This window comes from Pseudonaja textilis, chromosome 1 (genome assembly GCF_049901715.1).
Source record: "Pseudonaja textilis isolate UNSWEBS1 chromosome 1, rPseTex1.2, whole genome shotgun sequence".
Lineage (NCBI taxonomy): Eukaryota > Metazoa > Chordata > Lepidosauria > Squamata > Elapidae > Pseudonaja > Pseudonaja textilis.
The window spans coordinates 264,224,470-264,237,375 of NC_141990.1; the positions used below are offsets into that span (position 1 = coordinate 264,224,470).

Genomic DNA, 12,906 nt, shown 5'->3' on the forward strand with positions numbered 1-12,906 from the left:
GAACCCTATACCATTTCAGACAAGTCTCTTCTTAATAACTTCCAGTGTTGGAGCATTCACAATTTCTGGAGGCAAGTTGTTCCACTGAAGAGTTTTGTTTTTATGAGGAACTCTGTTATCTGCACAAGAGGAAGAATCTTCCTAAGTTGAGAGAAAATTTTGGATAGGGCACACTGCTTCAAGAACATTAATGTCATTTTGGACTTCTTTTAAAGGGTTTAGATAATGGTACAGCTGTTAATACTTGTTAAGTTCTGGGCTGCTGTTCTCAGAAGTGTATTGCCTGGCAAAATTGCCTCTTTTTCCTTTGTATTGAAAATGTAATTGTACGCTATCTCTTTACTTTTTGTTTCTGGAGCAATATAGCATGAGGTTATGTTGCCTTTGGGAAACAGATCTTTAAGAGGCAGAAGCTCCAGGGCCATTCATTTCCTTATCTGGTTAAGTAGTGAACAGGGATATCATGCTCACACTTCCTGAGAATGGCAAATAAGTTCTCCAAAATTTAGTAGTTGCAGATTGCGGTTTGCTGTTTTGGGGATTCCATCCTTATCTGACACTGTTTGATAAGTTGAAATGCTTTCCATGAGACACAGGAGAAAATGCTATTTTCTATTCCCTGAGTTGTCCCTGGGCATTCTTCTTTCTCTCTCTTGTTTGCAGAGTTAGAATATGTTTTCTACATGTGCCATACATGTGACAGTGATTGATATTAGGAATTCCTCCACTGTTTCCTTTTACCGTTGGGGTTTCTCGTTACTGCCTGTTTAATTCCACATAATTTATAATTTTGCCATAGAACATAGTTTTGCTCATCCTTTCAGAGTTTTCATTGTCATGGAGTTGAGAAAAACCTACTTTTCCAATCTGCTGTGGAAGGCAGGACAGATTTTCCTGCCGCAGTGATAATTCCAGACTGAAACCTGGCTATTAGCACCAGGAAGAGGTACCTGGCCAAAGAAATAATGCTCTCTATACAACTAAGGTTATACAAATCCATGATAAAAAAAATTCTGCTAAATCTCTTATGTAATTTATTTTTTTCTATTTTCTCTCCCTTTGCAACAGTGGGAGTGACAGTGTGGACTATGATGGCTCCAGCTCTTCTTATTCATCCCTTGGTGACTTTGTTAGTGAAATGATGAAATGTGACATCAATGGTGATACTCCAAGTAAGTACCCTTGATCTGGAATGGAATGGAATGAAATAATAGAATAATGGAAAGTAAGAATTGGAAAGGATCTTGGAGATTTAGGTTAATCCCCTGCCCACTGCCAAAATCCATTACTGTAGCATCACTGACAGATAGTCACCCATCATTTAAATGAACACTTCCAGTGAAAAAGAGTCTTACATATCCCAAAGAGGTCTTTTTCATTACTGAACAGCTTTTACTGTTTCAAAATGTTTCCTAATGTCTAACTAGAATCTGTACCATTATAATTTAAACCATTGTTCTTTGCTTGTCTTCTGGAGCAACTTTGAAAAGCCTGCTATATTTTCTACTTCGCAATCTTCAGGCACTTGAAGATCATGTTCCCCCACAATCTTTTCTTCTACAGACCTCAAACTTACAACCTTTTCCTGATTATCCATAGTCCAGTTTGTTAATGTATTTCCTAACATGTCTCTGGAACTGGATATAATATTCCAGACATGGTCTAACCACTACACAATACAAAGGAATAATGTCTACATGCAAACATGTAATGTCCAAATCAACAAAGTACATTATAGCTGTGATCAGTCTGCTTTAAAACACAGTATTATTTGGTATGCTGTGTGAATCCAGCCAGTTGTAGTTTATTTAGCAAACCTTAATTAAATAAACATTCATGTCTTATTGATTAAGAATGTCAATGTGTAAGGCCCAAAGTCATTCTTGGAAATAAAAATTATGCTGGAGGCTAATACTACATTACATTCTGCAGTATACATGTAGCATCTTTTTTTTTCCTTAAAAAGCTGAAGTTTTCACCTCTGCTTTTCATCCTGACCCTAGCAATTTTATTAATCCAAATTAGACAGAACTCAGACGTAAAAGGAACTAGAATTTAAAAAGAATATAAAATTCAAGCCTTTGCAGATGACCTGGTATTCTTCATAGAAGACCCTTTGGAGACAGGAATATTTTAATTAGAGAATTAGCAAAATATGGAGAAATATCAGGTGTAAAAATTAAAAGAGAAAAGACTAAAATGTTAACTAAAAACCTAACGGAGGAATAGAAAAGAGAATTAGAAAGGGCAACAGGACCTTTGTGCTAAAATGGACAAATTGACATTAAAATTAAAAGAGAAGAGTCAGAGTATTACAAAATTTGGGATAATTGGTATAATTGGTTGAACAATAGAAATAAAGATAAAGGAAATAAGAAAATTACAGATAAAAGTATATTAATGTATATAAAGATGTATAAATGTAGATATTTACATGAGATTGGTGTGTATAATAATTTGTATAATAATGATGACACAGTACTGTTAAAATCAAGATTAATATGTATAAAAGGTGAAAAGGAACAATAAAAATTACTATTAAAGAAGCTGAAGTTTATGACTTGCTTCAAACAATATTTTCTATACTTCTATAGATAATGATACAACCAGAAGTAACCTTTAGCAACTCTGGCTAAGATCAGTTACCTCAGGTTCTGATTAGCTTCTTTATTTATTCACAATAGTACTTTCTTAATCCAGATTAAGTTTCATCTTGTTCCATTCTGCAATTTTTAGCATACGTATGTTTAGGAATTTTACATCTTGTGATTCATGGAAGAAAAAAAGAATATAAATTATCTACACATTGGTGGTATTTCCTCACAAAAATTCTTATAGCTTCTCATAAACACTGGGGATCAAGAAAGTCAGGATTTTTCTAGCAACCACTTATGAGACAGGTTTTGAATCAGGATTTGAATCAACTATAATGCTGCTTCAAAAGCTATTTTAGAATAATGCCACACTTGGTGGTCCTGAAAAATACTTAATAATCTAAATTAAAAGGGTTGTACACATCCTGTGCATTTTTCTGTAGCATTGTCATCTGGTCGATTTAAACAATAACATCTTTATAATAATAACAGTCAAGAATGTGAATTTGGCATAAGTAAAACATGATTTAAGCTTGGATAACCTTGAAAGCTAAGACTTTGTTACTAGTTGGTTGAGGGGGTCATTTGGGAATTCCAGAGTCATAAACTAGAGTCATAAATCATTTCCATAAGGCTGCCATGAAACTGCATAGGTGTCATCAGGAATCAAATTTTACTCAAAGATACCTTTATATTGTAAAAGATTTAAAAGACATATATTTTGTCCATAAAATATATAAATATTCTAGCACAGAGATCGTTACATGGGATCATAAAATTAATTACAAATGTCTTTTGGGGAGGAGTATGATTTTCCTGTGTGTGACGCTTGTAATGTTTTGTCACCGAGACATTGAACAGAAACAGGTCATTGAGGCCTACTCTCTAACCCTTTGTTCAGTTCAGAAATCCAAATAAAAGCATTCAAATAAAGACATCACCAGCAGAGTCTACCCTTTGTTTGAATTAGTCCTCTTTCCTTTGAATAACTAGTTCTATTTTGAACTGCTCTTATTGTTAACATGGTTTTTTTTTTGGTCTAATGTCTTTTGCAGATGTGGACCCACTAACTCATGCAGCTTTGGGTGATGCAAGTGAAGTGGAGTTTGATGATTTCCAGGAATACACAGCAGATATGGATGAACAGGCTCCAGACAGTGAAAATTCCCAAGATAATAACCAACCTCGGTCAAGTTCGAGCACTACAGCCAGCAGTAGTCCTAGCACCGTTATCCATGGGGTTAATCATGTAAGTAATAGGCTAGATGGTAAAAAAAACTATAAGGCTTTTAAAGGAACAAATAGTTATAATTATGAAGGTTTAAATAGTAGTCAGTGGGATGCCTGGTACCTTTCTGCTGAAATGGGATACTGGAATTTCAGTACAGGTAGTCCTCAACTTATGACCACAATTGAGCCCAAAGTTTATGTTGCTCAGTGAGAAATTTGTTAAGTGAATTTGCCCCGTTTTACGACTTTTAGCTTTAGCTGAAACAAATTCATGTCTTGTTCTCTGTACAGGAATCAGCTGATTCAGCAGAGGTAGAAGAGAAGATGGTAGTTGGATTTTCAAATCACCTTTCCAGCTTGCCTTTACAGCCAAATTTTCCCAAGGTGACTGTGGATCATCGTGAAAGCGAAAGCCCTTCATTCAGCTTGAATTCCACAGAAGGAATGGTGAAGAAACGAGAGTATGATAATCCATATTTTGAACCACAGTATGGATTCCCAACAGAAGAGGAGGAAGATGAGCAGGAAGAAAGCTATACTCCAAAGTTCAATCAGAATCTCAATGGCAGTCGGTGAGAATTGTTATATTCAGCATTGGTTTTTAAAATAAATTTGGTCCTTTCTGTGTGGTAGCATCCATTTTCTAAGAAATTTTCTGCAATTCAGCTACATTCTTAATTCTGGATTCATAGTATTCTTGTTTACCTTTATAGGAAGTAATATTTATGTCCCATATTAAAGATGCTAAAAACAATATGTAGGCTTCTTAGAGTGCAGGGAAGAGGCAAAAGTAGCAGTAGAAAGAAGAAAGTTGTGTGACTGTCCATGGAATTTATATTAATGTCATATGCTTCTGCATATCTTCAGTATATGAAATATGTAATAGAGACAAAAAATCTATGGATTACTTTAGCGGACCCTCTGGTACTTAGAATCTGGAGAACCAGATGATCCATTTTCAAAAGATTTGCACAGTAGGGAAGGATGGCATTATTTCTCTTGTTTGATATATTTGGGAGAGAAAATGAAATTAAAGCCTTTCTTCACTACTGGTTAGCTGCAAAATGTGGGTGAGGGATTTGGGTTTGTGGAATACTGGGAGAGCTGCAGAGGGTTTTAAACAATCTATGCATTTTGGTTTACCCATGTGTACTGCGATAGATTTGCCATAAAATTCTGTATCTATTTTTAGATATTTATTTATTTAACTGAGTGAATGATTAATGAATTTAATAATCCTGCCGGCCATGGCCTGCAGAATAAATGTTGCTTTGTGTAATGGTTTTCTGATCCTGTCATAGTTAAACACAAAGAAGTTTTGCGATAATCACAATGTTTTCCCATTTCTACTATGGCCGTAAATACAAAATGCTGCAAATAATGTGTTTCTTTTTTCCTGTTTTATTCAAGGCCTCCAAAACCTTTGCGTCCCAATAGTTTAAAGCTGGGAAATGACTCTGATGCAGAATCGGATTCTCATGCCAGTTCCCCAAATTCTACAGTCTCCAATAACAGCAGTGAAGGTTTTGGGGGTATTATGTCTTTTGCCAGTAGGTATCCTTATTTCGTGCATACTGGTTTAAATAATAGGAGGGAAGACGTGGAGAAGAGATTCAAAGGGGGAAAAACCTACTGTGGAAGCAAGTTGTTAATCCTAGGTACCATGAAAGCCACATGGTTCTGATTATTGCTGTATATGTAGCAGTCCTCTAATTATGGCTTTTATAAAACCAGGAGAGATGCATAAAAGAATAGGAGGTGACATTATTTTGTGAAAAAATGTAATGACAGATTTTATCCAAAGGTTAGGTCAGGTAGCAGATCTTGGAAAAAATGGTCTCTGCACTGCCTCTGGAAATATGTAATTATCCAGTCTATCTATCATAGCCATCACTATGATTTAGGGAACTTAGCATTTATCTTTTACTTCTGAATTCACAGTTTCTAGAACAATTAATATGCATTATTGTATGATCTCTTACTGAGAACTTTTCATGATGCTGCAATTATTTTTTCAGTTTTACTAAATAATAATTGAACTTCAATCTCCATGTGATTTTGATACACAATATCATTGTTGTTTTGGACCCCATAACATTTAACTATTAGTGAAATTGGTTTGAGGCTAATGGAATGTGTAATCAGAACACATCTTGTGATATAAAATGGATAACATGTTTTGTGAACTCTGAAATGTATTGGGGTCCCTGTTTGAAATGCTGTTCTTTGGCTGGGATGAGGTTGACATACATAAGGGTGCTATTTTGTTAGGCATGTACTAATTTAATAATGCTGTTTTTGACAGTGTTTGTGTTTGAAGCATCCATGTTACTATATAAAGGCTTAAGAATAATTCCTCCTGCTCTGCTATACCTTTTTGAAATTCTGCTTTAAATATTAATAGATTTCTTTCTAAGTAATTTTTAAATGTACTTTGTGGTTGTTAATAACTTTATGCTTTAGAGGGGAAATTAGGTACAGCTGCTGTAATATTAAATAAATGAATTCAGTGGTAAATTTAAAAAAAGAAATGGAGTTCACAGACATGTTTAATAGAATTTTTGGCTGATGCTAGTTCCATATGTTGGATATTGTTATAGGTCTTTGGCCAGCTTTGAAACTGAAATTCTCCAGTTAAGATGGCCATCAAGCAATCACAGATATTTCTTTGCTAGTAAACAATTATTTTCCTTTCCTAATAAGAGCCATTTTGGACATGTTAATATGTGAGGAAGAAGATAGTACCATTGGCTTGTCCCTCCTCTCCCTAGTGATTCTTAGATGTACTTGCAGTCTATCTTACTCGTTTTAATTAGCAATGATTTTCAAAGGAAGTTTGCAATATTACTTTTTAACAGGATGGATAGAAATTGATGATTTTTTTAAAAAAATGGATTTCTTAAAATTTAAATGGGATTTTTTTTTTATTTGTATCAAATTTATTTTAATAAAATGCTTTTGGAGTAAAAAAAATCTATCTAAAGATAGTTTTCTATTTAAGATACATTAATAATTTAGTTTATTCAGCATGAAATGGAGCTTAGTTATATAGTATGAGGCTGTATATTCTGCAATATTTACATTTTTGTAAATGAATCAAATTTCAGTGAATCCAAGCTCTGCAAGCTGAGATAACATGCATTCTAAATAGGAAACCTTCATTTTGTTTACAAATAATAATATTAAAGATTCTAATTACCAGCAAGAATGAGTCCTTACATTTAAAGAGCACCTGTAATTTCAGATCGATCATGGCAGTGCCTGATAGCGGGCATCAACTCATCCGCTGCCGCCATGTCCCTCACCTGGTTGTGTCATTGTCGCATCACCAGCCATCCCATTAAAATGAATGGGACTGTTGGTGAGTCAACAGTGGGTCAGAGGAGCAGCCGCTGCAGGACAGAGATGACAGTTGCTCTTTAGAAATTATGATTTAAATCGAGTTGATTTAAATTGACTTTATTTAAATCAACTCCACCCTGCTTTCTAAGAAGAAGCACAGTTTGATTTGAATTGTGTGACTCCAATCAGTGCTATAGTCTTTTTAGGAGTGGTGGTTTAGTCTGTTTTGGAAGGGATTCGAGAGAGTTCTTGGGCTTGATGTTGCTACTCAGTATCTAGTCAGCAATATTATCCAGTGAAGATTTTTCTCTGAGCTGATGTGCCAAGAAGACTAGCAGACTTGAGTAAAGAACAGACATACCTCAGCTATATTAAAATTTGGGTTACTTGGGGTTACATTTATCTTCTGTAAATTGTACAGGAAAATTTGAATTTTTTTTTTTAAATACTTGAGTCTCTCATGTCATTTTAGTTATGGTTTGTTTTCTAGTATAATTTAAAGGAGTGGTTGTTGTTTCAAAATATTTTTGATCAATTGACTTTAAAAAACAACAACCAGTAGTGATTGAAGAAAGGGGCTTTTGAGTAGTAGCAAATAGTAGTTGCTCAGGAGGATCCATCAGGCTCCCTCTCAAATATACTCTTAAAAATGATTACATTTTACCTTTTTGATAAGATGCTATGAAGTTACAACACTTTTTTAAAAAAACATCAGTGATATATTTATTTTTTTTAAAGCAAGTGAGTTTCTTTTCATTAACTTTTGATGCTGCCTATTTAGTTCTTAATTGTCATCTTAATTACAAGTGATATGCATTTTCTTAAAGAAAAATGTAAAATTCTTTTTTGTCAAATTAAAATAGATGATTTGTGATTAATTACTATACATCAGATATCTGAAAAATGTGATGCAAAAAAAAATTAGAATTTTTAAAAATGCATGTATTTAAAATTATTTTGTAAATAATAGGTAGAAATGCATAGGAGATAAAATAAGTGAGCCATTTATTCTACCTCTTCTCTTCCTATTGTATGTCCAAAATGTGCCTCAAATACTTCTAATCAAAAAAAATATGAAGAGACAGAATCTGCCATTGATGGCCTAAGTAAAAACATAAATAGGACTTAAATGCTGAATTTGTGTACTTAACAAATAGGTGATGAAATTGAAATAGCAAGTTTGTTCCTGATATATTCTTCTTATTTGTTCTAGTTTTGATTTTGACAATAATGTCCCATTAGTGGTCTTCTGTTGATTATAATTTATATTTTTAAAAGATGCATATTAAATGCTGTCATGAAGATGACAGCAAGTTTGCTATAGTGGTTAAGGCATCAGGCTAGAAAGCAGGAGACAGTGAGTTCTAGTCCTGCCTTAGCCACAACGGCAGCTGGATGACCTTGGGCCAGTCACGTTTTCCTGGCCTAAGGGAAAACACTTCTGAAAACCTTGCCAAGAAAACTTTTAAGGACTTGGCCACAGACAATCTTCAAGAATTAGACATGACTGAAAGAAAGGGAAAAAAATGTGAAGATACATATTAAGTTACTTCCTAATCTGAGAAGGATAGAAATGAGCTCACATATAAATAGCTGAATAAATAGTCAAATGAAATAAGGGAATGATTAGATTACTTGATATATTTTCTTTTTATTATAGGTAGCCTATACAAGAACCACAGCACAAGCTTTAGTCTTTCCAATTTAGCACTTCCATCCAAAGCTGTGAGAGACAAAACCACTCCATTTCCTAGTCTGAAAGGTAATTGTTTTCATTGCCAGTTAATGCTTTCATAATTGATTGCCAAATAATCACAAAATATATCCTCTTCCCCAATGAAATAGGATAATGAAAAAAATAGGAATCCTGAGTGGATGTTTTTCAGATCTCTATTCATGGCATGTATGGAGCATACTTTGGAATGGCAGCAACCATTGAAGTATACTTAGTGTGGCTTTGTTCATATGTCTTCTTACCTTGGTAACATTTTACTATATCAGTCATGCGGAACACTAATAGTTTCAAGAGCCTTCATATAAACTAACTTTTAATGACCTCTACATATAAATGTTTGCTAAGTGGGAAATTAATTTGAGATTGAATATATTAATAATCTTTCTGATGGGAGCTGTTACAGTTAATTACGTGGGATGCAAAGGTGTCCCCCAGAAGTCATATTAATGCAAAAATAATGACACACGGCAATAGAGGTAACCCTTGACTTATGACCCCCAATTGGGACCAGAATTTCTGTTGTAAGCTGTTGCTTCATAAGTCAAGTGAAATCCATTTTATGATGGTTGTTAAGCAAACACCACAGTCATAAGTGGGATTCCATTCTTCCAAAAGGGTGGATTTTGCTGGGAGCCATCAATCAAGGTCACAAATCATGATCACAGGACACTGCAGTTGGTCATAAATGTGAACCAGTTGTCAAGTGCCTGAATAGTGATCACATGAACATTGGGATGATCTGATGATTGTAAGTTCAAAGACTGGACTTTTTTCAGTGCTCATAACTTGAAAGGTTGTTAAGGTTATAAGTCAAGAACTAGCTCTATTGTGTAATGAATCCCATTCTCTTCTACTTGCATCCCAATTTGTGACTAAAATTCTTAAGACACAATGTGTCATGGCCTTATATTTCCTGTGGATAGTCATGGCTGAACCATTCAGCAATATGAAGAGTGAAGAATAAATACAGGTTGTAGAAGTTACGGTTATTTTATATCTACTGCAGTCAATATTAGTCAGATTTACTAATGAACATAAGCCTTATCATTTTTTTGTACTTGGACTTTTTGGTTGCTCAGTTAGAAGGAGGCTTTGTTTGCCTTTTCAGTTCTTGTATATGATTAGAAAATTATATTTTTTTCTTTGTAATAAGTTGATTTTATTTATTTCTTCCCCTTCTCCATTTTCATCGGTAAAGATTACTTTAATCTGGAAGTGGGAAGGGATATGGATAAAGGTTGGTATAATGTCTTGCTAACATTTGACCTTTTAATGATAAAGGCCAAAAGTTGGTTTTGTGTTGCTGCCTTAAAGTTTGCTTTGGATAGCATAACTTTCTTTCCTGGGTGTGTGTTTTTCTGTAAAATATACATCCGCAAATGATTGGGAGCCGCCCAGAGTTTGATATAAGATGGACGGCTATGTAAATGTTTTAAATAAATAAAATAGTAACTGAAAAGGAATGTGAGTACTCTAAAGTTCCTGCATGATATCTCAAAATGTTTCCATCTGCTTACATTCTAATGAGCATATTTTTTATGGCTCACATTTCTGTTAAGTAAAATCTAATATTAATAACACACATTGGAAGAAAACAGTGATGGGTGTTTCCATTTCTTTTCATGTTTTTGTCTCATTTTCTGCAATTTATCATTTTTTGACAACTCCTCCTGTTCAGTGTGATCTCTTGTTATATGTTATACCAATTATATTTTTAACCTTTGAAATAGTTTCTTTGCCTGTACTTCTGCCTTTTTGATAAATAATATATAAATAGGGGTTCCCACTTTTTTTGAGTGAATATTAGAACAATATGGGGCTTTTAACAAGAAAGCAAATAAACTTTGTCATGAAATGCCAATTTCACAGAAATATAAGTTTACGAGGCTAAAAGGAACTAACCCACAATATAAATTGTATGACTGAGATTGACTCTGATCTTCAAAACACAAATCTATTTTGTTCAAGGTCGGTCTCAAACTCTCATCTTTCTTTCTCTGGATCATCCACGCAAAATGCATACTATATTTATTTATTTATCAAATTTAGAAACTGCCATCTTCCTCTCACAGGAATTGTGCAACTTATCTTACAGACAGACTCACACTCACATATGTAGGGGCTTCTTCAGGGAATGTCAGAAAGTCAAGACGGCAGTTGTGACCCTGCAAAGATATCCCCCATCTTTGTTGTTTTTTTAATGCACGCATGTAAAAAAGGGCAGGGTTTCAGTTTTGTGGTTACAACCACCATCTTGACTTTTTTGACCAACCCTGCACAAATGTACATGCACATAGTCAGATGCTTTCTTACCTTCTCCCACTTCCCTCATTGTTTGTAGCCTTTCCTGCTTCCTCCTCAGGATATTCCTCTTGTAGCTCTCCTGCTGCAACTCCCCCCTCTTCTTACAAAGCAATGAGCTCCACCTTTTCCTCTTCAATTTAGGCATGGTTGATGTTTGAATCAGAGGCATTTAGGGAATAAAAATTGCAAGTGGCTGAAAACCAGCTCTTTACTTTAAATTGTTTGCTTTGTAGCTAGATTTTTTAAAAAAGCTTAAGAATTAGCAGGGTATCAGTTTAGGAATAGATGAGACTTGTCTTTCTTAAGAGTCATAATAGTAATGGATAGTATAGTAGCAAAGTTAACATATATTGAATTTTTAAAAACATATTTAACCAAAAGGAAGACAATCCAGAATTTTTTAAAAAAGAAAGAAAGACTGGACTGAACAATATTTATGTGCTTCTGCTCCTTTACTGAATTCTCAACAAATATAATTCTCCCACTTTAGAAATAAACTATTCGTGGAAACAAAATATGCTTCCTTTCAGGTAAATAAAGTATTAGAAAACTTTGCAGTAGATTCACTAGGTATAGTCAGGGGTGGGCTTCAAAAATTTTAGGTTCTCTGCCCGGTTGCTGGGTGGGCATGGCCATGGTGGGCATAGCCTAGTTGGCCTCCTGCACCATAGCGGGGCGGGTGTTTTTGCCTTTCCCGGGCTCCGGAGGCTGTCTGGAAGCTGGAAACAGCCCCATTTCTGGCCTTCCCTAACTTCCGGGAGGCCCATTTTTTGCCTTCCCTGAGCCTCTGCGTGCGCCTTGCGCTTACCTGCATTTAAAATGGGCCGCATGGGGACTCCTGGGAGGGGAGGGGATGGGTGGGCAGGGCCAGCCAGGAGTGGGATTGGGGTTCTCTGAACTGCACAAAATCATAGCTAGGGGCTCTCCTGAACCCCTTTGAACCCCCATCAGCCCATTTCTGGGTATAGTATCTCATTAGATTCCATTTCTCAATATTTTATTATCCTTTTCAGCAATTTCTTTTAGATTTGAGTTTAATGTACCTTCCTTCATTTTCTTAAAGGAAAGTAATTTGTTTTTGGAACAAAAAATATAATTTTGAATGGAATACACAGTTACCTTCCAGCTTTATAATAACTTTAAAATCAGTTAAGGGCAAATCTACACTGCAAATATGAGGTGGCTGTATGTTTTTAAACTTTAACAAGAAGGAAGAAATTAGAAATTTTGCAGTAAGAATTGGGGGATTAGGAAATCTATAGCTCTAGCAATGAAATACACTATACTGTTGAGGGAGTTTTATGTGAAAGTGATGATGTTCAACTATTTTATTCTAATTATTGGTAATCTGAGACTTGGTTCAGTGCAACACCAGTGTAAATGCATGAATAAGAGAGAATATAGTGTTATGGTCTTCTTGCCCTCCCAAGACTACTGGTAGTTTTATTTAGTTGATTTTACCTCCCACTCCCTGATTACTCCTACAGCACTTAATCAGCAATGAGGGAAGCTTCTAATTTAATCTATAAATTTTGGTGGTGATTTTACTAGTATACTACTAATTGTTTATTTTGTGTCCCAGTATTTGGGCTAAATACTATAATGGAGATTATTACTGAAGCTGGGCCAGTAAGCAACGAAGGTGGGTCCTTTGCATCATGAGTTGTGCATGACATACCAATTCCCAGTAAGCATTTTGTG

General features: G+C 34.9%; 1 protein-coding gene across 50 annotated transcripts in view; it reads left to right on the plus strand.

Annotated features, from left to right (window-relative positions):
- MADD (MAP kinase activating death domain) overlaps positions 1-12,906 on the plus strand; it is a 93,999-nt gene that overhangs the window by 26,876 nt on the left and 54,217 nt on the right. For 23 of the 50 annotated variants that reach the window (XM_087921492.1, XM_026708066.2, XM_087921498.1 and 20 more), the window contains 5 exons: positions 1,069-1,172; positions 3,650-3,843; positions 4,116-4,396; positions 5,235-5,374; positions 8,827-8,928. In XM_087921492.1, coding sequence (XP_087777618.1) covers positions 1,069-1,172; positions 3,650-3,843; positions 4,116-4,396; positions 5,235-5,374; positions 8,827-8,928 — 821 coding nt within the window. Of the gene's footprint in view, positions 1-1,068; positions 1,173-3,649; positions 3,844-4,115; positions 4,397-5,234; positions 5,375-8,826; positions 8,929-10,099; positions 10,139-12,787; positions 12,848-12,906 lie in introns of all 50 variants that reach the window. The other 27 variants (XM_087921459.1, XM_087921460.1, XM_087921465.1 and 24 more) reach the window with 4 other exon arrangements.